The sequence below is a fragment of the Galendromus occidentalis genome, unplaced genomic scaffold (assembly GCF_000255335.2).
Source record: "Galendromus occidentalis unplaced genomic scaffold, Mocc_1.1 scf7180000077525, whole genome shotgun sequence".
NCBI classification, from domain to species: domain Eukaryota; kingdom Metazoa; phylum Arthropoda; class Arachnida; order Mesostigmata; family Phytoseiidae; genus Galendromus; species Galendromus occidentalis.
In genome coordinates this window covers 97,164-119,546 of record NW_003805513.1, presented here as the reverse complement: position 1 = coordinate 119,546, position 22,383 = coordinate 97,164, and the positions used below count along the sequence as shown (strand labels likewise).

The window sequence follows — 22,383 nt, the reverse complement described above, 5'->3', positions numbered from 1 at the left end:
CCAAGGGGCCATGCGACACTCGAGCTTCGGAAATTCCTCGATTAGTACGTACCTCCCGACGACCGCGCGTGTCTCCAATCACTGGGGGATGTCGGGTGAGAAATTGCCTTAATTGCCTGTCACCTCGGGGGAAATAGCCAAATTCCCTTTTCCTGGAACAGATGTCGATAGATTTTGGGTCTTCCTCAATATGTACTTTCATAACAGTCTCCCATCCGAATACTGGATGCCGAAAACGGTCTTCCGATGCTCTGACTCCCGCGGATTCCGAAATTATTCCTAGATCTCGAACCATTTTGAGAAGAAGGAAGCATTCCTTTCAACAGGTTCAGCCTCGTCCGGGTACTCTGAGCAAGGAAAACCATTGGAAAGCTGTGCTAGGGACGCGGGGCTCGACAGTCCGCGATTTGAATCGACCGGAGCTATCGGATGCCCCTTCCCGTGCAGTTCCTGCGGCAAAGAAATCAGTGAAAGGTAAAACCAGATGGCGGGGTCCACTCCTATGGTGGAGTCTGTTGACGTCTAGTTTCTAAAATTTTTTGAATGCCTCAATCGAATTCGAAATATTCCATGCGTCAAGATTCATAATGAAAGTCGTCGGCAAGTTCTGGCATCAAGACTGTCTGAAGTGCTCCGTTTGCGGGTGTCGTTTGACGACATCTTTATTCGAGAAACACGGCGCTTTCTTCTGCAGGGAGGATTATCTCAGGTGAGTTCCATCCCTTGAGCTTCAAATGCTGCCTTAGATTTCGGATATTGATGCTTACAAGCTTTCGAAATCCTGTCCACAGGAAGTTCGGTGTGGATAATCAGTGCTCCGGCTGTTTTGAGGCCATACAGGCGAGTGAGCTGGTGATGAGGAGTTCGTCTCACGTTTACCACGTTCGTTGTTTCTGCTGTTTTCACTGCCGGAAAGGGTGTGTAGGGATTTCGGACGATTCTGGTGATTGTGTCCACTTTTCGATGCGTTCGTTCGTCAGGGGGGCGATCGATGACCATCTTTATAGAATGTTCCTAATCCGTTCTTACTTCTCAAGGCTCAATACCGGTGATCGGTATGTCATCTCTGGCAACCGACTTCTATGCGAAGCTGATTATGAGGGAATGTTGCTGTCATCGAGGTTGTCCTATTATTTCTCAAGTTACGAACCGAGCGGAATGGACAAGCATCCGAGGAGCAACCCGGCGGCTTCGTATTGAATAGCGAAGCTCATTGCCCGTGTCAATGTATTCATTTCCGATATTTAGTCCGGGAAGGTGTCCTAGGGCTCTCGCATCGTGAACCTTTCCTGTCATAAATGACTCAAAGCTTGGCCTCTCGACTTGTCATTCCTGGGGAACTCGCTTCAAGCTCCGATATCTCTGAGCGAAACCATTCAGGCGGCAGAAATAGCCAGCTGAAAATCGACAGCATCGCTAGCCCATAGCGCCGACAGCACGGTTGCACAGGAAATCCCAATTTTCCTCCAGTCCAAAGCGATCCTCGCGGACATCAGGCGGCAGCTAATGAAGGGTGAGAAGGATGAGACAATGTGATGAGAGAACGCTAAGTGCTCCACACCGCAACGTGTACACAACTCTCCTGAATCGGCGCTTCTTGTCGCGCTCTTCCTTTTATGCCGTCTTATTCTGCTGCGCTGATAGCAATGCCATTTACTCCGGCATAAGCAAAGACCTTCGATTAGTATTCGTTGACTCTGTCCTCTCAGAAGACGGCTTCTCCTCGTGCGCCCGAGCCTTGCCAGGCGTCGAAACGTAGGTTCCGTCGCACCCGGTGGGCTGCCGGAGGGATGAAACCGATGCTCTGCAGGAAGGAAAAAAACTGAAAATACATTAGAGAATCAGGAATCTTCCAGTGCGTATCCGCACAAAAGGAGACGTGACCTGTCGCGTGCCGTCACACAGGAGTTGCAGTTTGATTGTTTGTTTGTTTATTTTAATTGGTTCCTCCCCTCATCCTCCTCCCAAGGGACGTGGACATTCCACAGCTGAGCCTCTTCCCTAGAGATTCGTGAGAGCGGTCAAGCGACTTCGCAAAGTCTGTTCCACTGCTTGAGGCACTTCGTGAGTCGTCTCATCGGAGTTCACGCTTCAAAACATCGAGAAAGCGATGCCCCCGGCCTTCGCGAAGCCGCTTCCTTGATCCCTGTCGCCTTTGATGCAGATGTCGTTGATAATGATGTCAGTCAGCCAAAACAACTGAAGCACTCGAGCAACATCGAACGAGCTTGCTTTCACGAGACGGTGATCGAGAGGATCCTCATTCGGGACACGCGCGATATATTCGAGAACCTGGAACGTTTCGATTTTCTCAAGGTTAGTTTTTGTGGCTAGAAGGTTCGATCGCCGGCAAGTATTCCAGGGCGAGAATGGCACGTTTTGCGGGCGTTCTAAGACTGAAAACCGTCTACACATTTTTTTGGGCTATTTCGCTTGTATGGTCCCCGGGCTGGACCAGGATGGGAGTTTGAGAGAAATCGCTGGACTCTGGATGGTAGTCGAACAGAATAGTAGAATCTCAGATGATTTCTTCCGTACCGACGAAGGATGGAAATTTCCTCTCTATTTTCTCTGCTCATGGCTGCGGTCCACAAGAATTGAGACTTGAAGACCGGTCAAAACAAATCTCAGGCTTCAGCTTACTCGTCCCCGCGCGGAGCTCACAGATCCATTCGATAGAGGACTCCCGAAGAACGGCCCAGAGCGAGGACATGAGACGGGCGACTGATGGGGGCGCTTTCGCGGGGAAGATCACACCGGATCAGAGTGACTCTGATCGACGCCTCGTCGCATCCTGCCGTTCTCAGAGACTCTCCGCAGAACCGCTTCCGCAAATGGCTCGGAACAACGTAATCCTATATCCCATAATAATTTTATTGAGCCATAATGCTAGCGCAGTCCATGCTCTTAAGCACGGAAGGCATTCCCCGGGAGGTCTATTCCGAGATCTACAGCGATGGACGTAGCAAGAGGAATCATAGCTTTCATGGTTGTCGGACTCCGGCAAAGCTCGATTGACCAGCCCGAGATTTAATTTCACACCGTGATATTCTCTCTCTCCGAGCTCAGGCATCGTCCCTCTCTTGAGAATCCCGATTCCGTTCAGAGCAAGGCTCTTTCGAGAGCTAGTGGCTTTTGGTCAGCGGCTACAGATCAGTTTGAAGGACGAGAATCACTTGATTCCTAATTCAATCTGGAATGGATACTGCGGTACGGGAAGTAGCGCGTCGATGAGTCGCGACTCCCCGCTCCTAGAACCTATGTAACAGTGACATCCGAAACTTCAAAACATTCCACTGGAGGGAATCGGATCTGCTTGCCAGGTGACCCTCGAAGTCGCTTTCGCTCGCTAGCAAGTGCGCTCGATGAGCACTTATCGTCGGTGGTTTCGACTGGAGCGGGAGCGTCTGAGGATCGGTGAGACAAGTGAGTACGGAGCTCGCACCGCTTTGCCAATCCGCGTGATGATCTCGATACCGTCCTGAGTAAACTCAATAATTCATCCCCCGCGGGAAATGACACTCGGGGAGGCCGAGACGCTTTCTAGAACAGTGGAAAGATGACCATTCCTTTAAACGGCCGTCGGAGGTGGAAGGCGTGAAAAGCTGCCCGCTCGCCGCCGTCTCGCCGATGGGGAGTGCTAGGGATGGGGCTTGTGAGCGCCATCTAGCGGCCCGAGCAATAGTCTATTAGCTCCTGACTCTTGACCAGGAACGGTGTCGGGCCGTTCACGAGCGGCCACGTTGCGCGGCTCTGCGTTTATCAGCCCGTATGGCCGAAAATAATGGAGTACTCCAAGTATGTTTTTTTCTCCCCAGAATTCAGTGAGCCTCTCTAGCTCTCTGGATCGCCGGAAAAATCTTCGAGTTTCCGTTGGATATCACGTGACAAGAGCAAGCCGTGAAGTGAAGAGAGTGTTGCTGAACGGGGCGCCCTAGAACGAGATGTGGAAAACGCTCCATCTCGTGGCTCGCACGTCAGCTCGGGATATCGCTGCGTTCTGGAAATTCGGCAAATATGTCACTTTCATCCGCTATGTCAACTTTCGTCAAAAAACCGTTCCGATGTGGTTCCGGGAGAAAGCGAGCAAGGTCCCGCAAAAGACAATGTTCATCTATGGCGATCGGAAATGGTCGTTCTCAGAAGCGGAACAATTCACGAACAAAATCGCGAATTACTTCAGCAGCCGCGGTCTCAAAGCCGGGGACGATGTCGCGCTCATGATGGAGAATCGTCCCGAGTCAGTCCTCATCTGGCTCGGCCTCTCGAAAATAGGTGTCGCCTCAGCACTGATAAACACGAATCTCCGCGGCGACCCTCTACTGCACTGCGCCAAAATGGTGAATAGCAAAGCTGTGATCTTCAGTCCTGAAATGGCATCCCAGATCGCAGAGATCTCCAGCAGCCTAGAGGGTACTTTAAATTCGAAACTATACCGTTTCGGAAGCCCACAGCACCAAGAACGCGGGGACAAAATGGTTGGATACGACGTCTCTCCCGACATAATGGGCTGCTCATCCGAGCATCCTGAATTCCATGGAAAACTAAGTGATTGTCTCCTCTACGTTTACACGTCTGGAACGACTGGACTCCCGAAAGCGGCTCGCTTACGGCAATCTCGTTTCTTCTTGACGTCGGGAGCTTCTCGATTCCTGGCCGACTGGAGAGATGACGACGTCTCTTATTGCTACCTGCCGCTGTATCATTTTGCGGGTGGAGTCATGCAGATGTCTCAGACCGTGCTCTTCGGGTTGACAGCCGTCATCGTTCCCGGTTTTAGCGCGACCAACTTTTGGAAAGACTGCATAAAACACGATTGCACCGTTACGCAGTACATCGGAGAAGTTTGCCGATATTTGTATCTACAGCCAGGAAAACCTGAAGATCGGCAGCATAAGATCCGTAATATGGTCGGCAACGGCATGAGGAAAGAAATGTGGATTCCTTTCCAGCAACGATTCGGCGTCAAGTATATCCGAGAGATCTACGGCGCGACGGAGAGCAACGGCAACAGCATGAACCTCGATGGGACTCCGGGCAGCGTCGGCATTTACCCGACGATTTGCAGGCTCAGTACGAGGGTAGCGAACCTGTTCTATCACCGTTTTATCATCAAAGTTCATCCGGAGACCGGAGAACCCTTGCGAGGCCCCGATGGTCTCTGCATTCTCGTGGGGCCGAATGAGCCGGGAGAATTCGTTGCCGAAATCACGCGCAAGCCCGAGGGCCAGTTCGATGGCTATACTGACACGGAATCCACGGAGAAGAAGATTTACCGCGACGTCGTACGGAAAGGCGACCGATGCTTCGCTTCGGGGGATATTCTATTATATGACGACGACGGCCACTTGTTTTTCAAAGACCGTACTGGAGACACGTATCGCTGGAAGGGTGAGAACGTCTCGACCGCCGAGGTCGAAGGTGTTGTGAGCAAGTACGCGAATCACTTCGATTGCGTTGTGATAGGGGTGGAGATACCGAACTGCGAGGGTAAGGCTGGAATGGCCACCATCATCGACCAAGATCAAGGAGTTGACCTCCAAGAATTATTGAAGAAGGTAGGCTGATCTCAGTTTCGGATTAAATCCCAACTCCGAACCGATAGAGGCTCTCCCTCCATTCAACGTCCACGGGAAGGCTGGAAACATTGCTTCGACTGATACTTGATTTCTTTCACAGATCTCAAACGAATTGCCATCTTATGCGCTGCCCCTCTTCATAAGGCTGACGAAACACATTGAAACAACCGGGACGTACAAACTGCAGAAGACGAAACTAGTCAAAGAAGGTTACGATATCAAGTCTGTCTCGGATCCGATTTTCTTCCTCGACATGAAGTCGATGAAGTATGTCAGATTAACTCCGGAACTCTACGAAAAGATTCAGAGCGGCCAAGTGAGGCTCTGAATCTTGCCGCTGGAGCCCGCGAGTAAGGTTCACGCACCGTTCCCAAACCAGGGAGATATATCCGCCGAGTACAGGCACTCCAAATCGACTCGCCATTCCATCTCTCAATTGTGCCATTTTAATTTTTGGATGATACGGACAGGCAGTGGCGTACCTAGAACATATATCCATGAGAATTCGACCTGGAGGCCGAATGCTCACGGACGTATTTTCTAGCTATGCAACTGCTGACAGGAGAATCTGTAGCAGAAGATCGTCACTGGGTGTATTTCATTGTTCATTCAATAAAGCATGTATATACATCGAGGACCTTCGTGATCTTCTCCCATTTGGGCCACTGGATCCTCGCTCCGAAGAGGATTGAGACTTGCGACTAAAACACGTTGGTGATAGCTCCCGCTCTTTTCCCAAGAGCTATACGATTGGATAAACAAGACCTTCTCGTGCATTGATAGGGCAAGCAGGTTCGAATCACAAGATATGCGACCGAGGCAGAAGTATTACGTGTCGACGGAATGCTCGGAATCACATCGAGGTCACATGTGTTTCAAGAACTCGCGAGAGCTGTGAGAGAATCGTCCGAATAGTCGTCTTGCGGCGCTCCGTAGCGCTACATAGAATCTAGAGCCTCATTTTGTTGTGTTCCACGTTCCGTGCCTCGATTCCCCCATTTTATTCTTAAGTTATCCGGAAAATGATATGATGTCAAATGTTCACTGTTCCCTCGCTATAAATCCGTTAACTATTATCAGTTTTCGTGGATTCAGTTCCGGTGGGTTCGTCTCTCGCGCACCTCCAAGGGTCCACGCACTTCGGAGAGGGGACTTGGACTGCGTAGAACAATGTGGCTCCGCACCGAAAGTACGAGCATGCCGCCAAGTTCCCGAGATTTGATACAGGCGCTTCCCCTCCTACTGTCGGATCAGAGCTCCAGGAGCACATTCCTCGGTATTTCCGACGGTATCAGAGAGAAGCCAGGCTCATTGAGAGACTTAGATGGCGGATAGTCAATGAAGACGATGATGCATGCTGGGCTCGAGCTGATTGCAGAGTCGCTGCTCCATCGCCTCTCTGCAAATCTACCGCTTCATCTTCTGCATCATGCGATCCTAACCCTCCGGAAAATTCGGAACAACCCGCGGAGAAGATCCTTGTCATGCCGTCGAAGTTCTCTGCTGTCAGTCTGCGACCCGCTCTGCCAGTCGGCGCTCCTGGCCCCTCTAATTCTGAAGGCATTTAAAGCTCATCGACCTAATTCTCCCTTGCCCGCATGCTTAGCGAATGAACGTGTTTTCTTCGAAATGCTCACTGGCTAAATTTTTCAGCTGTATTCCTCAGGCAATTCTTCGTCCGCGGACCTGGCAGAAGGCGAATTTCACTCTGATATGAATCTTTCCATGAGACCTGAGATTTTTGTCTGCTGAGTGTACTGCCGCGATCGATAGCGGAAGATGAATAATTCCGTGGATTTCCTGACTTGAAATCCTTCCCTCTCACACGAAGATCGCGCTCTCCTCCGACGTCAATGTCCTTGTCTGCATAGTACAGACAGTAGCGTCCATGGGGGGGCCCAGGGGCCATGCCCCCCCCCCCCAACGATTTTCAGTCGACCTGTCGTCAGATGGACGCACTTTCAGCTCACTCAAATTGCTGAAAACAGATCTTCGGAGTACGATAAAAGGAGAGAGATTGAATGGCTTGACGGCTTTGAAAATTCATCGAGAGATGCCGCTTACTGTTGAAGAGATTGTGGACTGCATGGCGGCTAATCCGAGAAAGTTTGAAATTGTTTTGTGAAGTAGTTTCGGGGAAGTAAATTAATACTCGAATAGTTCGATGGTTGTGCTCTTTGTGATAGATTAAAATCTGAAGTTCCTGCATTCCCCTCACTTATGGTCATGATTGTAAGTACGGGGTTTCGTGCTTTATCTTGAGAATCACCATCTCCGGACAAAATCGAGAAATTGTTCTTTTTGATGCGACTCAAGAAATCGGCTGCCCTCCTCCCAAAAAAAAATCGTATGGACGCGCCTGAGTACAGATCTCATTCCGAGTTAGCGGTTTGCAATCGCCTCTCCGCATAACGAGAGCTTCCCTGGTCGCCATGATCTTCCCGTCGATCAGATCTCTCCCTGCTCAGCCGACAGCACATACCATATGACATACCCATGAGACCATTTGATTATAACCACTAGGTTTTTCGCTAAACTATTCCTGGAACCCTGGTCGCGTCATCGATAGCGGCGATCATTATCATCAAGTAGAAGCCCCCTTCATTCTATCGCTATTGTCGCTCGTTCGTTATAGAGCGATAAAATTCAAGCGGTCATTTTCACCAGCAAATTCGTATCTGAGCCCATCATCAGTATGGAACCTTCAACATGTGTTCTCGCGGAGACCTTCCGAGATCCTCATGCAACGCTCCGGATTCCGATTGTTGCGTCTGATCGCCGAATTTTCTCAGGTAGAGCACCCTCTTCCCGGGAGCTTTTCCTCAGGATAAGCAGCTCTTCGAGCGCGTCTGCCCTCTCACACGTCGTGGTCTCGGCGATCTCCTTCGTCGAGCTCCTCGCCGCGCTCGGAAATCTCCTCTCAGCGCAACCGCATCGTTGAGTTCCTCCGTGGGAGTTCACCTTCCGACAACCGATCGGAATTCCCCTATCAGCTGAGTTACCTGATCTCATGATCGATGATAGCTATTGTGATCCTCCATCGGAAGCAGGCGGGAGTCTTTACTCGAGAATATCAGACTCTGTAGATCCCGCAACAGTATGATTTTCTCGGAGCATGCAACCTTGGTCTAATGCAGCGTCATTCAGAAAATCTTCCAGCGAACATCTCCGTGAAAGGGTCAAGGATCCATTCTCGCGCGAAAAGGTGCGAGCCGTTCAACCTCGCGAGATCTCTCAGACCAGCATCTCGCAAGTGTCTACGAACTCAGGTCTAGAAGCAAGGACAGATGTACTACACCGGTATCACGCTCTCGAGAAGCGAGGCGCTGATCTCTCTCAATGCGATTGAAGCTTCAGCAATACTTCCCGGGCCGCTCGTGTGCACGAAGCTCAATCGACCCTCAGAGAGTTCGTGTTTGGACCGACGAATCAATCACTTGAGTGAGATATGGCGAGATGGCGAGGAAGGCCGGTGAAAACGCGGAGCTTGGAGAAATCAATAGTGGGGTACTGGAGGTCCAGAGCGAGGGTCTCATTGATGCGTCGTGCCGAGCTCCAAGGAACGAAGTTCCGTACCATGGACTCACCGTCCTTCTAGAAGACTGATGATTTTCTCGATTCCGTCTGATCTTGCTCATCAGTACTCGGCATCGGAGAAACCCATCGGCGGCGATGCGAGACGCACAATCGCCGCGTCCCTGCATTCACGATTGGGTCGATGGATCTCCTTCCTCCATACCCCTGACGAGTCACAGCAAATTATGTGCTGTCACGTCGAAGAGGCGGGATTCCGGTCATTCGGATGCACCGATTAGGGTTCAACGATTCCCAAATACCCTTACGATATCTAAGCCCATTAACTCATTGACCTATTTCATACTACCTCGGCTGATCGGAAAATCTCATCTCCCTCCCTCGATAAATCGCGGCGCAGATTTCACGAGAAGCTACATCTTGGAGCTTGGCGGAATTTTTTTTCTTGTCGAGTGCATTCAAAAATTGGGATCTCCCGAAGCATCTCACCGGCGCACGGTCCCTCAGCCAGGTTCGCTAACAGATAGAAGTTCCGCGATCAGTGAGTCACCGTGCGGCACAGCGACTTAGCCAATCGAGCTGGCGCAACGCCAATCCAGGACGTAGGAACGCTTTGAGAAGGTTCCCAGCGCTCAAGCCTCAGCTCTCTCAACTTGCGTCCCCACAAACTGCGGAGGCAGCTCGATTGATCCGACCGCTGACAATTTTAGGTTCTGCTCTTCCTGACCCCGGATAGAGAGAAGATCAATACCGAAAGACATTTATCGGAGTCGGGAGAATATACACATACGTAAACGCGTTCCCCGATCACTGCGTTCGCCGATCGAGGGGATCGAGGCTCTGATGTCCTCGGTCATATTTCACTCAGGAACATCGCTTCGTTCAGCCCCGGAATCGCGAAGCTTCCGCAACGCCTCCCGGAGCACAGACACATTCGTTGTCATCGGCAGCCCCATCCCTGGCATCTGCTGCACTTCCTTGAGACAAGCGCTCATATGAAGCTCATCTGCCTACAATCCAATTGGTTAGAAACTCGCAAGACCACGCGTCGTCTGAATGATCTTCATGGCTGCCGACCGACGGTCATTGACGCCGACGCTCTTGAGCGATCTCGTGATAGATCAGGGTTGCTCACCTTGGTATTCTTCGCAATACGATCGATGTTTTCCAAAGTGATGCCTCCACCAGGCATGATGGTGATACCGAGAGCTGCTGATGCTCGAACGAGCTCCTTCAAATTTTCTTCGCCTGCGGTTGACGGAAACGGCTGCAGCGGTTTGCAGTTCGGCGGTAGCTCCGTTCTTGACCAGAATGGAATCGGCGGCGCTCTCTACTCGAGGAAATTTCAGAAAGAGACTTACCGGCAGTGACATTCACGTCCCTTCCGGAAGTCAGGATACGGCTGCAGCCGATTTGTTTCACTTTCCGAAGGGCGACAGGTATCGATTCTACAGAAAAATCGAAGGCCCTGGAATGTATTTGTTCGGTCGCAGAGAATTTCGTTACCCTCACGACTTCGGTTCTGAAGTCTTGAGTGATGGAAAGTCATGATTTGAAGCGAGATCCTCTTGCGAAATCGCCGCCAGAATAGCTCATTCAAGAATACGGAGCGATCGCAAAACTCAATTCACCTGTGGAAAGTCACTGGCAGCGAGCCGCAGGCTGCTCGGAGACGACTGCAGCTCTCCACGTGGATCTCTCCGGATTCGTTCAACACTCCTAAATTGAAATTATTTCAGTAGGCATTCACTCTTCGGCTGTCGTTGAAGGAACCCCCATCTATCCTAGTAGCTGTTTCCTTCCCATAGCGTTGCCGAGGGGAAGCGGGAGTCTGGATCTAGACCGAAGCTATTCGGTGGTCCACTGGAAGCCGAGCCCGCAGCTGGAATATTTCGCCTCGATCGCTAAGAATTCCAGAGCAAAGGTCATTCGAGATGAACATCAAGATGAGGAGTTTAGCAAAAGGACTCATGTTCTGAACTCGACCTCGAAGGGGACGTGTCTACGCGTCGAGCATATAAAAACGTTCAGCAGAACTTCGTTATAACGGACCCGGATATGGCGCACTACCACGGAAAAGCCTAAGGGATCTTCAATGTAAAGAGAGTCGGCCATAACGGACCCCATGACGGACTCTCGAATACAACAGAGTAATCCCCAGACTCCGGTCCCCTCTCCTCCCATTCTAAACAAATCGGGTATGATTAATGACGGACCTGTCCTTGCGCGTCGGAAATTCGGGAGCGATAGCGTATCGGGCGTCTTGCGAAGTTTCTCGCCCTCACACGCGTGCTGAGGGAAGCTGCAGCGCTCTCACCGATGATTTTCGCGATCCATTCCGCCCCAGAACCCATTCTTGGGTACAACGGACCCTTGATCTCCGGCAGCCGCTCCCCAAAACCCTCACAATATAACGGACCGTTTCGGCTGGTCCCTCAGAGCTCAAGTTTATACCACGGTTCTGCTGTACATATATTTATACATAAGATGAGAAAGTGTTTTCCAGAAGCCTATCTGGCGATCAGAGCGAAGTTTCTCGCCCCTGCGCATCGATCGCCCGGAGGCATCGAATCGCTTCAGGTCCAGTCCGGACTCCCGATTCTCTTATGCGGGGCATCTGTCGTCATATAGAGGTTTGTAGGCATTCGTCGTTTCCGAAAAACCCACCGATAACGAACCCGTCTGCTCCATTATCTTTGAGGCATCCTATGTCATAGAGCATCACCTGCAGGTCCTCTTCGGTGTAATTGAAGTTGCCCGATCGACATCGGATCAGGCACATGACCGGAACGCTTCCAGCATGATTCTTCACGGACTGGAATTCCAGTTCTTATGAGGGGATATCGGATGTTCTACTATCGCACGCCGGCTCAATTATTCGTCAAGAGCGACTCTCGTCCTGAATGAGCACCAAAAGCAACTTGCCCTCAAGAGACCGACGGTCGGCGTTAGACCGCCTTGTGAAAGCGCTGTGCACAACTCTAATCGATCCGCGCCGCAGCTCAATGCTCTTTTCGCCGACTCGACGCTTTCAATGCAAACTTCTAGGACAACCATATCGAAATCTATATCGACCGTCACCCCTTCGAGCATAAGACAGCCTGGCCTGGATTCCGAACGTCCAACGGAGGATAGTTCCAAGTGTTTCTGGAGATCATCCTCATTTATCGTGCCGGCGAGCTCTCTTTAAAGTGTACCGCTAGATGGCGCCTTGGGCTCACCGAAGATTCGGCTGATTGGACACATTCGTCCTGGGACGTGTGAGAAATCTTAAGATTAGGGCGAAAAGCTGCATGATATCCCAGACATTGGGGTATCGGTCATCTGCAGCTCACGTCGTCACAGGAGCTGCACCGCTCCCGGGTCTAGCTCTGAACGGACGTTCGGATAGAGCCGGCTTGGAAGTTGTCGATCGCCGCCGGCTCTCGCGCTTAGCAGTCAGAATCATCCTCCGGTTGATCGATTGCTTCGACAGTTCTGAGCGCGATTAAGACACAGCAACTCTTCGGAGAAGTGATACTTTAATCCCTGACGGTCAGGCTGGAATGAAAGAGTGCTCCCGCGTTGAGGGAGTTGTGCGAAGCACGCAAAAGCGTCGTAAGTCGTAAACCAAGGCCGGGAGCCAGAAACTCTCGTGAGTTTCTCTATCGTCCGAGTCGTAGAAGGAGTGGTGAATGAAAATCGTCTGTTGGAAAAAGATTTCAGTTCCCACAAGGGCCCGCAAATGAAAATAGGGGAGCGAGACAGTGTCAGCGACATCGACTCGAGCGTTTCATACATAATTGACAACGTGCCCCCCTCTCCCCCCGCGCGGTTCAGGACTTTTGTGTCAGAGATGCTCTCCGGTCCCCGTCCCTCCTTACATTTTCGCGCATCCTAGAAAGATTCGCATTTTCGGGCCGTTGTTCGTAGGACATAGCGTAAGAGCTGTGGCAGTCTCAGCAGCTCTCTACGAGTCCAAAGAGTCTTCACGTCATGATACCGGGGTCGCTTAGAGAAGGAATATGCGACGTATCTTCTGCTGACCAGCTCAGTATCGGAAGGCCACGCCGATTCAGTTCCCCGGAGCACAATGCCCGATTCTATGCGATCATTCTCCGGAACTTGATCGGGACTACAAGACATTCGCATCAACAGGACAGCCTCGACCCAACCGACTCCTTACTATCAGGCGTAGCCGGCCGTATATTCCGAGCACCGATAAGGAGAATACTCATCGCTGAATCCAGTCATGGACTTGCTGTGTAGACTCCAGACGAGTGACATCTCTGCTCGCGGTGCAGATAGCGTCGGCGGAGCCAACGGACAGTTTTTACGTGCGAAACTCTTCTGTCTCCCGAGGAGGGGGAATATAAGGATTCAAAGTGCATCATCACGTGCCGCAATCTGGCTCCAACATTACCCTCGTTTTTCATCCGTCTCGTTCTGTCGTGAATCTCACTTGAATCATTCTCGTTCTGCCGCAGGGGACCCCGGGAGACATTCGTTCGAAAATGGTTGATTGGCTCGGCTTAGCATGCATCATCGCAGTTCCGGTAGTCGTTGCTATCGGAGTGAAACTCTACCGCCGATGCACCATGGGACGCTGCAAATGCGAGCACCGGCTAGACGGGAAGGTTGTCATCATCACTGGCGGCAATTCAGGTATTTCCTTGAGAGAAATCATCATTCTCCTCGAACAAGGATCCGCCTGAGTGTGAAGCGGAATATATGCCCGAAACTTAGGCAGGAACATCTGTGGGAATGCACGGAATTCACTCATTGGAGTCCTTCCTACTTCGCTAGGAATCGGAGCACAGACCGCTGAAGTCCTGGCCGAACGAGGTGCGAAGGTGATATTAGCCTGCCGCAACATGCAGAAAGCCAACGAGGTAGCGGATCGTATCCGCGAGTCGAGTGCCGAATGTGACGTTTCTGTCAAGCAGCTCGATCTCTGTAGCCTGAAGTCAGTGAGATCTTTCGCTGAAGAAATCCTGACTCAAGAAGATAGGTGTGACATACTGGTCAACAACGCCGGCATAAGTGGGGGAGATTTCCGGTTGACTGAAGATAATTTCGAGGAGGTCTACCAGGCGAATTATTTGGGCCCCTTCTACCTCACCGAGCTACTCATGCCTCTCTTGAGAAAATCTGCGCCGGCCAGAATCGTGAACACGGGTTCCTCCGCCTATCTGCTCGGTGGCGTCAATCCCGCAACATTCTCGGACGATATCAAGACCGGCAGATTCATGGCACTGTATCGTTACGCGGATAGTAAACTCGCGATGTTGATGTGGACGAAGGCCTTGGCCGAAGAGCTCGACGGCTCGGGTGGGTGCGATGATCGCGGGATATTCTGATTCTGTGTCCCTCGTCTCCGGAATGGGAGTGGTTATCCCCCGTTATCCTAACAATTCCTCTTACGCTCTCTAGGCATCGCCGTCAATTGTGTTCATCCGGGCGTTGTCGCGTCACCGATCGCAAGTCACAGCTACAACGCCACGAATCTTTTCTTCAGGATGAATATCTTTCTCTTCGGAAGGGTATGTGCTTCACGTTTACCTCGGGTTTTCTCCAAAACCGAAAACCAGAGCCCCCAGTCTGGGATATATAGACGAGATGTATCGTAAGAGTAATAATTTCGCAGACTGCTATGGAAGGTGCGCAGACTCTTCTACATCTCTGTCTGGACCCAATCGGAGCGGAGCTCAGCGGACAATACTGGGAAGAATGCAAAACTTCGAGGGTGTTCAAAGCCTCCGACAAGACGAAGAATGGAGCTTTATTAGACGTGACGAGGAAATGTTTGGAGTTGCGACCAAGGACCTCAGCCTCCTGAACGGGCATCCAGGCCCCGTATTCAGTGACTAGGTGTGATGGCTAGATCTGTAAACTTCGCTCCGTCCGAGTGGAAGAGACGATGGGCCAGGAATCCAAAAACTCCTCTGAGCTCAGCAACTTCGCTGTAAATGAAAAATTATCCGAATAGCGATTGATGAACGTTCGATGAGAGCCTATTCAATTAGTTATTTAAACATATGGAACTGAATGTCTGTCCGTACGCCCGCCTGTACGTTCGTGATTTATGCATCCCCGATTTGCGCTCTGGATAGGCTTCGAACGTTAATGAGCGACTCCGTATTGCCAGAGGATGCGTCAGAGTACGCAGGATTGATGAATATTGGGGTGTGATCGCGGTTAGACTAACCGGCTTACTTTTTCTGAAACTGATTGTTGTACCTTGGGGTTCTTCGTTCTACTTCTTGATGAAATTGGTCCCCTTTCGTCCGGGCGCGCACAGGAGTTTTTTTTCGGGGGGGGGGGGGGCAATTCGAGTTTTGGAGGGGGCCAGACGACCAAAAATGATGACACGCCTTCTCGGGGTGCGTAATCAAGCATTGAGACCAAAGAATCTCGGAAGGGGGGGGGAAACTCTGAAAATCGACCAATCACTGTGATCGCGATGCTTCGTGGGAGGCCTCGAAAACTTACTCGAGATTGGTCTCGATCCTCCATTCCATAAGGAAGCAGGTGAGTTCGAGCAGTAAGGGTTACTGCAGAGGCTATGGTCTGCGACCTCCAGAAGAACCGTGGAGCCACGTGAACATTCGACGGCGCTGTCGACGGTGGTGGGTCGAGTCGTGGGTCACTTGCAGGTGGGCCAGCGACCCCTTGCCGGCGCACCTGCAAGTCTCCTCAAGCAATGGGCGGAGAAAAGGTCAGGAGACCCAGAGAATCACAACAGGCTCAGGGAGAATCAGTTCTCGACAGCATCGCATGTTTGAGTGCTTTCCACCGGATACCGCGGAGCACATTCTCAAACTCCACCCCCATCGTGTGCGAGGCACCAGGAGGGTTCATACAGCTCATTTCATGTAGGAGTTTTACAAGGAGGAAGACAGGCTCATCCATGTGGAAGTACCTCGATGTGGAACACGTCAGAGTTCTCTACGTGCGAGGTGACCTCCACATGTCACAGAAGGGAGAGATAGCCCACGAAGACGTCCGCGTCGGAGTCGTCGACACCCCGATTTCCTAAGAGAAAGACGGTAGCCGGCGCATGGAAGTATGTGGATGTTCGCGACGCTTGAAGGGGGGGGGGTTTCGGCAGCTTTTGAGGGAAGACTCCGCGAGTCAGCAACTCGTTTTGATCAAGACGAATTTAAGAAATCCACCACATGGAATCGGAAGATTGGAGAAAGGAGAAGCCCCCCTCGTCGAGAGTCCCGAAGTCTCCGGAGGAATTCTCTGAGCCCTGGTCTGGCCGGTGAAAGACTCCGAATTAAGTGTAAATCTGTCCTTAGTCGAAATCCTGACTATGAACGAATACAGTCCATCGCTCTTGTTCAGAGAGGAGACTCTTCCGATAGCATCCTCGATGATTTCAGTCCTAGTAGTTATCACTTATCAGCCTTCGAATTCGCTCCTCTCACATCGGTAGACGAGGAGTTTCCTCATGCTTAAGTACATCCTCGACAATCGAAGGCATAGTTTCACCTCCGAGAATCTCGAAATGGGACTGGGTGATATATGTACTGTGATCAATAAATCAGCGGACGAATCTGGGGAAGATATCTCGGACCCGCTCGGAGCTCGGTTTTGCATCTGGGCGATCTGAACGATCAGAGGTGGCGGTGATTTTGGCCCAGCGGAGAGGGTATCATTGAGGCGTCCGCTGAGCTCGTTTTCCAGCCGTGAGAGGAAACAAGAAAGTATTTCAAATAAGAGAGGCACTCAGATAATGATAAGGCTGCCATCGGTGTCGCACACTTATCGCTTCCCTTCAATGATATTCTTACATCACGTGTCAACGCAGTGAAACCGACCGCAGCGGAGCGCGGTTGGCGCGCTGGTCATGGATAACTTCTGATCAGGGAGCATTTAACGATGATGAATAAAACCAAATAATCGCCTATGGAATCAATTCCCAATGTCTGACTGTCATCGAACCCATCTGCGTCGAATAATGATGAGGAATGTGGGGAAGTTGAATGATGTATGCGTAGGCGATGAGGATCCAGGAGAGCGCTCTCTGCTCCTGTTTTCCCACGAGCCCCAGAAGCCTTCGACCGTAGTCGAATCCCAAACGAATGTCACGGTATAGTAAACGGGGATGGGAGTAGACTAATCCCCACGCATAGCAGAGCCACAAATATTCAATTAAATTGCGTTCCTCCGTCCTCTCAGTATGGCTAGATATTCAGGCGCCTTACGGATGGTCGCTTTCCTTGCGAGCTATCGAATATACTCTCCCGTATGATATCGACCGTTTAGATCGAACTCCGTGAGCCCGAAGGTATCGTGGCACTCTTTTCCGGGAGCCCCTTCAAGGAATTAGTCTCATGTCATCGAAAAGCATACTGATTCTCAGCGGCTTCCTACCTGGAGTAAACGTCGCATCACATTACTACTTGACTTTTGTGTCTGAAATCCGTCGCGCTCTCACCGTGTTGTCACACTGTCGCATCAATGCTCTCGCTCTCTTCAGGTGACAGGCCTGTCGGAGAGGGGAGGAAAAATTTTCGATGGTGGAATGTCTGACGATGAGAATAGTCAACACGTCAACAAGTTTCATTTCCCGAGAATATTGGGAATGTCCGTCAGGCAAGGTAAGACTCATTTTCTCGCCTTCTAGTAAGACCGAGTCGATTCCTACGGGTGAGTCGCCGTTACCTTGACGCTCGGAGTCGAAGCCTCCTGGGAAGTGTGCTTGATGACGTTGTGAACATTGTTGCGCGTATCGGATACTGAGTCCAAGACGAGCTCACGAAGCCTGATTCGTATGGATGACAGCCAACCTCGATGCCATGGCATCGAGGATACGTTCCAGGAGCAGCCTATGACTTTTCGGATCAGGTATCATGAGCCTGAGGTCAGGGTGAAAGCTCGACCAAATTCATGAGATACCTCGATAGCTCGAACTGTAGGATGATATATATATTTTTTAAATTCGCGCTCGGGGAACTCTTAGCCTCGCCGATGAGCTCCATGGCATACTGTCGGCAAGCGGAGTACCGTTCATGTCCGAGCTCGATCGCCGCCTACGCGGAGCTTTGCATGTATCTGGGAGGTGTATCTACAATGGCGACCGGCCCTTCAGTGTTGAAGCTTCGGGCTCTTCTCGTGCGCTGTTAAGTGTGTATCACGCTCCGAGCCCTCGGCAAGCGACGAGCGGAATGAGGAAAACAGAAAAAAACGTCCGGTCTTTTTCCGCTGATAAAGCACTCGAGTTGGGCAGCGTACGGCGGGAGTTCTTAGAGGTGAAAACTTTCCGTTTGGGGACAACGTCTCATGCGGAACCCGAGTCCGGGAGTAACAGGATGCACCGGATAAACCACCGAATTATCCATCGACAGCCCCCTCTGCTGGCTGTCCTCTTCCTTCGGACAGCCTCCGATTCAGTTTCCGTGAAGTTGAGCTCACAAGAGGCTGCATCGAACTGGCGGAATAGAGGAGATTTATATACGGGAGAGAATCCGCTCTAATGAAACCCTGGGATCCGTCGTTCGAGGATAACGCACTTTCCTGAGCCGACACCGACTGTGAAAAATAGCACCGGTGGAGGAAGAGCCGGATTTCATTTGTTTAAGTGTTCTGGAGCGCTGTGTGCTTGTACTTGTCTCCGGGAGCCTATCCGCATTTGAAATAAGTGCCGCTTCATAGTTCTCCATAGGTATGTAGGAGCCTGTTCTGTTCTCTTCTTCGAATGCATCGCTACCATGAAGTTCAGAGTTCGGTCTTTCAAAGGTTCCAAGTTCGTTGGCTGGGATATCCGCTCTCAACCTGGGGAGCACCTTTTTCTCGAGCTCCGTGTGTTGGGAATGGGACAGGGCGATCCCCAAGAGCAGTGAAAGTCTATCGGCGCTCCTTACGCTTGTGACGAGTCCTACGTTCACGCAGCTGAGTTAGGCTCGCTCCTCTGTCTCCGTAGTCGACTTGCCGACCCTTCGGGACGACCGGGAAACTCGGCGGATCCAGACAGTGATTGCGGTCTGGAAGGAGCGAATGAGTTTGGTAGATAACTCGGTCGCTCGTCTGACCACAGCCGGATTCTAAGCTCGCGCTGATATCCTCAGAGTTTTTCCCGCAACGACTCTTGAAAAGAGCATTTTCGGTCATCGAATCGCGGTCGAATCGTCGAGAGCGAATGCCTGATATTTTCTTCGTTCGCGTCAGAGGCTAGTTGAATCTAGCGGATGACCGAGCCGAAATAAAAAATTCGAGCGGAGCGGATCAACGCTCGGAAATTTCCTGAAACTCTTATTATTCGTCGGTTTGAGACTGCCGCCGACTTTGTTTGGAGCGCCGCTGCAGGGGAGAATGCTCGGCTCTGGCAGGACGTCCGCGCGATCGATTCCACGCTGAATCGAGTTCGATGGCGAATAATGTATGCTTAGACGATTGAGGCAGAATCTTCCTCCAGACCGACTCCTGCTTCAGAAATCCAGTGCCGGAAAATTCTTGATCAGCTCGACAACCACAATCGGAGCTATTTTACAGGGGATACGGATCTCTCGGGCTTGAATCCTCGTAAGACACCGCATTGAAAACATGTTCGACGCATTCCCCAGTGTCATTGGCAATGGAGTGGGAATCGCTATCTTGATCATTTCCCTGCTGAAGCTTTATGCGAAATACTCGATCGGCCGCTGTACATCGACCAATCGTCTGGACGGGAAAACGATCATCATAACTGGCAGTAATTCTGGTACTCATCCCTCATTATTGCATGAGATAAGAGGGAAAAAGAGCTGCGGCTTTGACAAAAATCCCTTCGGTTCAAGGTATCGGTAGAGTCACCACGGAAACCCTCGCCAATAAGGGAGGGAAGATCATCATGGCATGTCGTAACATGGAGAAAGCCGAGGAGGTCGCCCACAAAATCCGGAAGAAAATTCCCAAGTGTCATATCGTTGTGAAGAAGCTCGACCTCTGCTCGCTGGCATCGATCCGAGACTTTGCCGAAGACATACTCAGATCGGAGGACAGGCTTGACATTCTGCTGAATAATGCGGGCATGACCGGAGGAAACTTCACTCTCACCGAAGATGGCTTCGAAGAAGTGTGGCAAGCGAATTATTTGGGACCCTTCTATCTCACCGAGCTTCTTCTGCCTCTGTTGAAGAAATCTGCGCCCGCCAGAATTCTCAATGTTGGTTCCATAGCCTATGTTTACGGTCAAGTACGCACCGAACGATTCGTCGAAGCTGTTAACAACAGTAGAGTGCCCGGCCTATTTCGTTATGGGAACACCAAGCTCGCCATGCTAATGTGGACCAGAGCTATGGCCCAGGAACTCAGGAAAACCGGTGAGTCGGTAGCGTGAGCCGATTTTCGATATTGGCCGGGAACGGTGGGAACCGATTTCAGCCTGATTCCGGCCGCGAGCATAAGCATTTTTTCCATGCACAAGTTTCGAGAGCATAAAACAACTGAGTGCCGTTCAGGTGTGACAATCAACTGCATCCATCCGGGCGTAGTACGAACTGGAATCGCGCAGCGGAGCTTCAATTTATCGAACCTCTTGTTTGCGTTGAATATCTTCATCAACGGAAGGGTACGTGTCCCTCGTCATGCCAACTGTACCAAGAGTTTCCTGAAATTCAGTCGACAGATCTCCTCTACATCGATGAGAGGAATTGAGCGTGACGTACTACGCTGTTCTAAGATTTCATAAAAACCTCCGTTTCAGTCCGTCGAAGAAGGCGCACAAACACTGCTGCATCTGTGTCTGGACGAATTTGGAGATAAAGTGAGCGGCAAGTTTTGGGCAGATTGCTGCCCGACTGATATCATGAGAGCTCACGACCGTAGCCAAAACCGCAAACTCTTGGAGGCGACCAGAGAATGTTTGAAACTCCAGGATTAGACAGACTATAAATCTATCGATTCCTCTCGGTTTTTTCACTCTCTCTTAGGATAGCCGGCTGAGTCATTTTCCGATGAGTCCTTGAAAATGCATTGGCACCAGGCGGCCGCGATATATTCCGTGTATTGCATCGCGATTGTATTTCCGGGCTTTGTGGAGATTCGAGGCTTCTTCTTTTTTCGTGGTGCTCAAAGATTCTTATGCCCGATGAGGGTGTATATACCATTCAAGCGATCCCCATGTCCGGCGCCCTCACATTTCGGAGAACACCGCTCCAACTTCGCTTCAAACTCGAGCTTCAACACCGTCTAACACTGCTACCAATCTAGCGGAACATTGGTTCGTATTCGATCTGGTTGGGTTGATCCGATCGATAATCACCGAATGTATCCGAAGGAGGTCTCCCATTGAAGCGTCGAGCGAGACTAAGCTATCAGCGCTGAGATGAATTTCGGCTCGTCGGGTGCCTTGAGGAATTATTGAACTGAGATTTTAAAGAAAATTTTGGTGCAAATCGTCCTCAAAATTCATGCCGGAAGATTGGGAGAGTTAGCCAGAGCTCGATTCGGTTTCCTCCAAATCTTCATCCGCCGCGGAGCCAGCCTTTTTGCGCCAGCGATCACCATCGTCGAATACGTCATAGGTCAGATGCCGAAACTGGAAGTTATTCCGCATGCCGCATAGTATCTCAGAGAGCTACGATTGCTACGACAGCGTCACAAGGTCACAAGCGACAATTAGTTGATCTCGTCGTCGTTAGAGGGCAAAGAGTAGGTCGCAGGGTTCCACCTATTCTGAGCTCTGTGGTTTCCGATTGACTTGAAGGCTTCCGACAGCAGCTCATCGTTCTCGCTCGATCTGGTGGCGCTCCGGATGAGCCGCATGTGTGTTATTAGTCCTTGCCTTGTTGTCCGCCGTTGTGGGACTCGCCGGACGCTATGCCTCCACCGCCATCATCGTTGATGCCAAGATGCTAGGTATTTCACCTGGCTGACCGGAGCAGCAGAACGAGGCAGCCCAAAAGGAACTCGTGCTGTGCTGTTCTGCATCTTGTTCCAATCCGAGACTCCAACGACGTCCAAACCCGCAGTTTTTATGCTGAGAGGCTGGCTTGCCGTATAGCGAGGAGCTTCTCCAGCTTCAACAGCACCGGCGCTCTTTCCTCAATCTGATCGTGATGACGTCGTCCGTCAGGAAGTTAGCTTCAAATGAGCTTGCCTTCTGCGACTTTCCGGGTCTTCCATGCTCTCGCTGCTTAATTGTTCGGATTAGCACAGCGGTTGTGCGGGCAACGATCGGTTATCCGATTATGAGCGTGGGAGAACCGATTGCTTTGTCGTGTCAGAGAGTCAAGCCGAAACTTGCATATATTCCTCTGAGCTCGAACATGGATGATTCTTTCCTCCGGATCGGCTGCGTCTC

At 51.1% G+C, this 22,383-nt stretch overlaps 4 protein-coding genes across 4 annotated transcripts; 3 read left to right on the top strand and 1 right to left on the bottom strand.

Moving 5' to 3' along the window:
- The first annotated feature begins 88 nt into the window (after window positions 1-88).
- LOC100909037 (LIM domain only protein 3-like) lies at window positions 89-1,200 on the top strand. Its single transcript, XM_003747860.2, has 5 exons — window positions 89-95; window positions 327-474; window positions 581-709; window positions 792-917; window positions 1,038-1,200. The coding sequence occupies exons 1-5, from the start codon at window positions 89-91 to the stop codon at window positions 1,198-1,200; spliced, it is 573 nt and encodes a 190-aa protein (XP_003747908.2).
- A 2,515-nt stretch (window positions 1,201-3,715) lies between these two features.
- On the top strand, window positions 3,716-6,210 carry LOC100908893 (long-chain fatty acid transport protein 4). The gene is made up of 2 exons (XM_003747859.2): window positions 3,716-5,558; window positions 5,680-6,210. Exons 1-2 carry the CDS (start codon window positions 3,945-3,947, stop codon window positions 5,905-5,907), a joined length of 1,842 nt encoding a protein of 613 aa, XP_003747907.1. The 5' UTR covers window positions 3,716-3,944; the 3' UTR covers window positions 5,908-6,210.
- A 3,653-nt stretch (window positions 6,211-9,863) lies between these two features.
- On the bottom strand, window positions 9,864-12,250 carry LOC100906608 (copper homeostasis protein cutC homolog). Its single transcript, XM_029112722.1, has 6 exons — window positions 12,039-12,250; window positions 11,781-11,928; window positions 10,745-10,832; window positions 10,475-10,581; window positions 10,249-10,380; window positions 9,864-10,123 (listed from the first exon to the last, which is right to left on the bottom strand). The coding sequence occupies exons 1-6, from the start codon at window positions 12,204-12,206 to the stop codon at window positions 10,116-10,118; spliced, it is 651 nt and encodes a 216-aa protein (XP_028968555.1). The 5' UTR covers window positions 12,207-12,250; the 3' UTR covers window positions 9,864-10,115.
- Window positions 12,251-12,579: 329 nt separating this feature from the next.
- LOC100906465 (uncharacterized) lies at window positions 12,580-20,981 on the top strand. The gene is made up of 10 exons (XM_029112725.1): window positions 12,580-12,710; window positions 13,580-13,757; window positions 13,899-14,423; window positions 14,526-14,635; window positions 14,740-14,922; window positions 17,581-17,696; window positions 19,628-19,800; window positions 19,877-20,401; window positions 20,540-20,649; window positions 20,785-20,981. Exons 2-10 carry the CDS (start codon window positions 13,607-13,609, stop codon window positions 20,959-20,961), a joined length of 2,070 nt encoding a protein of 689 aa, XP_028968558.1. The 5' UTR covers window positions 12,580-12,710; window positions 13,580-13,606; the 3' UTR covers window positions 20,962-20,981.
- The last annotated feature ends 1,402 nt before the right edge of the window (window positions 20,982-22,383 follow it).

Coding starts and splice junctions, on each gene's coding strand:
- LOC100909037 (XM_003747860.2), top strand. Junction 710..791: donor TGCAGGGAGGATTATCTCAG/GTGAGTTCCATC, acceptor TCCTGTCCACAG/GAAGTTCGGTGTGGATAATC. Junction 918..1,037: donor TGTTTTCACTGCCGGAAAGG/GTGTGTAGGGAT, acceptor TTACTTCTCAAG/GCTCAATACCGGTGATCGGT.
- LOC100908893 (XM_003747859.2), top strand. CDS start 3,945: ATGTGGAAAACGCTCCATCTCGTGGCTCGCACGTCAGCTCGGGATATC. Junction 5,559..5,679: donor TCCAAGAATTATTGAAGAAG/GTAGGCTGATCT, acceptor TTTCTTTCACAG/ATCTCAAACGAATTGCCATC.
- LOC100906608 (XM_029112722.1), bottom strand. CDS start 12,206: ATGCTCGAAGGGGTGACGGTCGATATAGATTTCGATATGGTTGTCCTA. Junction 10,833..11,780: donor AGCAGACGGGTTCGTTATCG/GTGGGTTTTTCG, acceptor ATTTCAATTTAG/GAGTGTTGAACGAATCCGGA. Junction 10,582..10,744: donor CTGCCAGTGACTTTCCACAG/GTGAATTGAGTT, acceptor AATACATTCCAG/GGCCTTCGATTTTTCTGTAG.
- LOC100906465 (XM_029112725.1), top strand. CDS start 13,607: ATGGTTGATTGGCTCGGCTTAGCATGCATCATCGCAGTTCCGGTAGTC. Junction 13,758..13,898: donor CATCACTGGCGGCAATTCAG/GTATTTCCTTGA, acceptor CTACTTCGCTAG/GAATCGGAGCACAGACCGCT. Junction 14,923..17,580: donor AGTTGCGACCAAGGACCTCA/GCCTCCTGAACG, acceptor CGCTCTCTTCAG/GTGACAGGCCTGTCGGAGAG.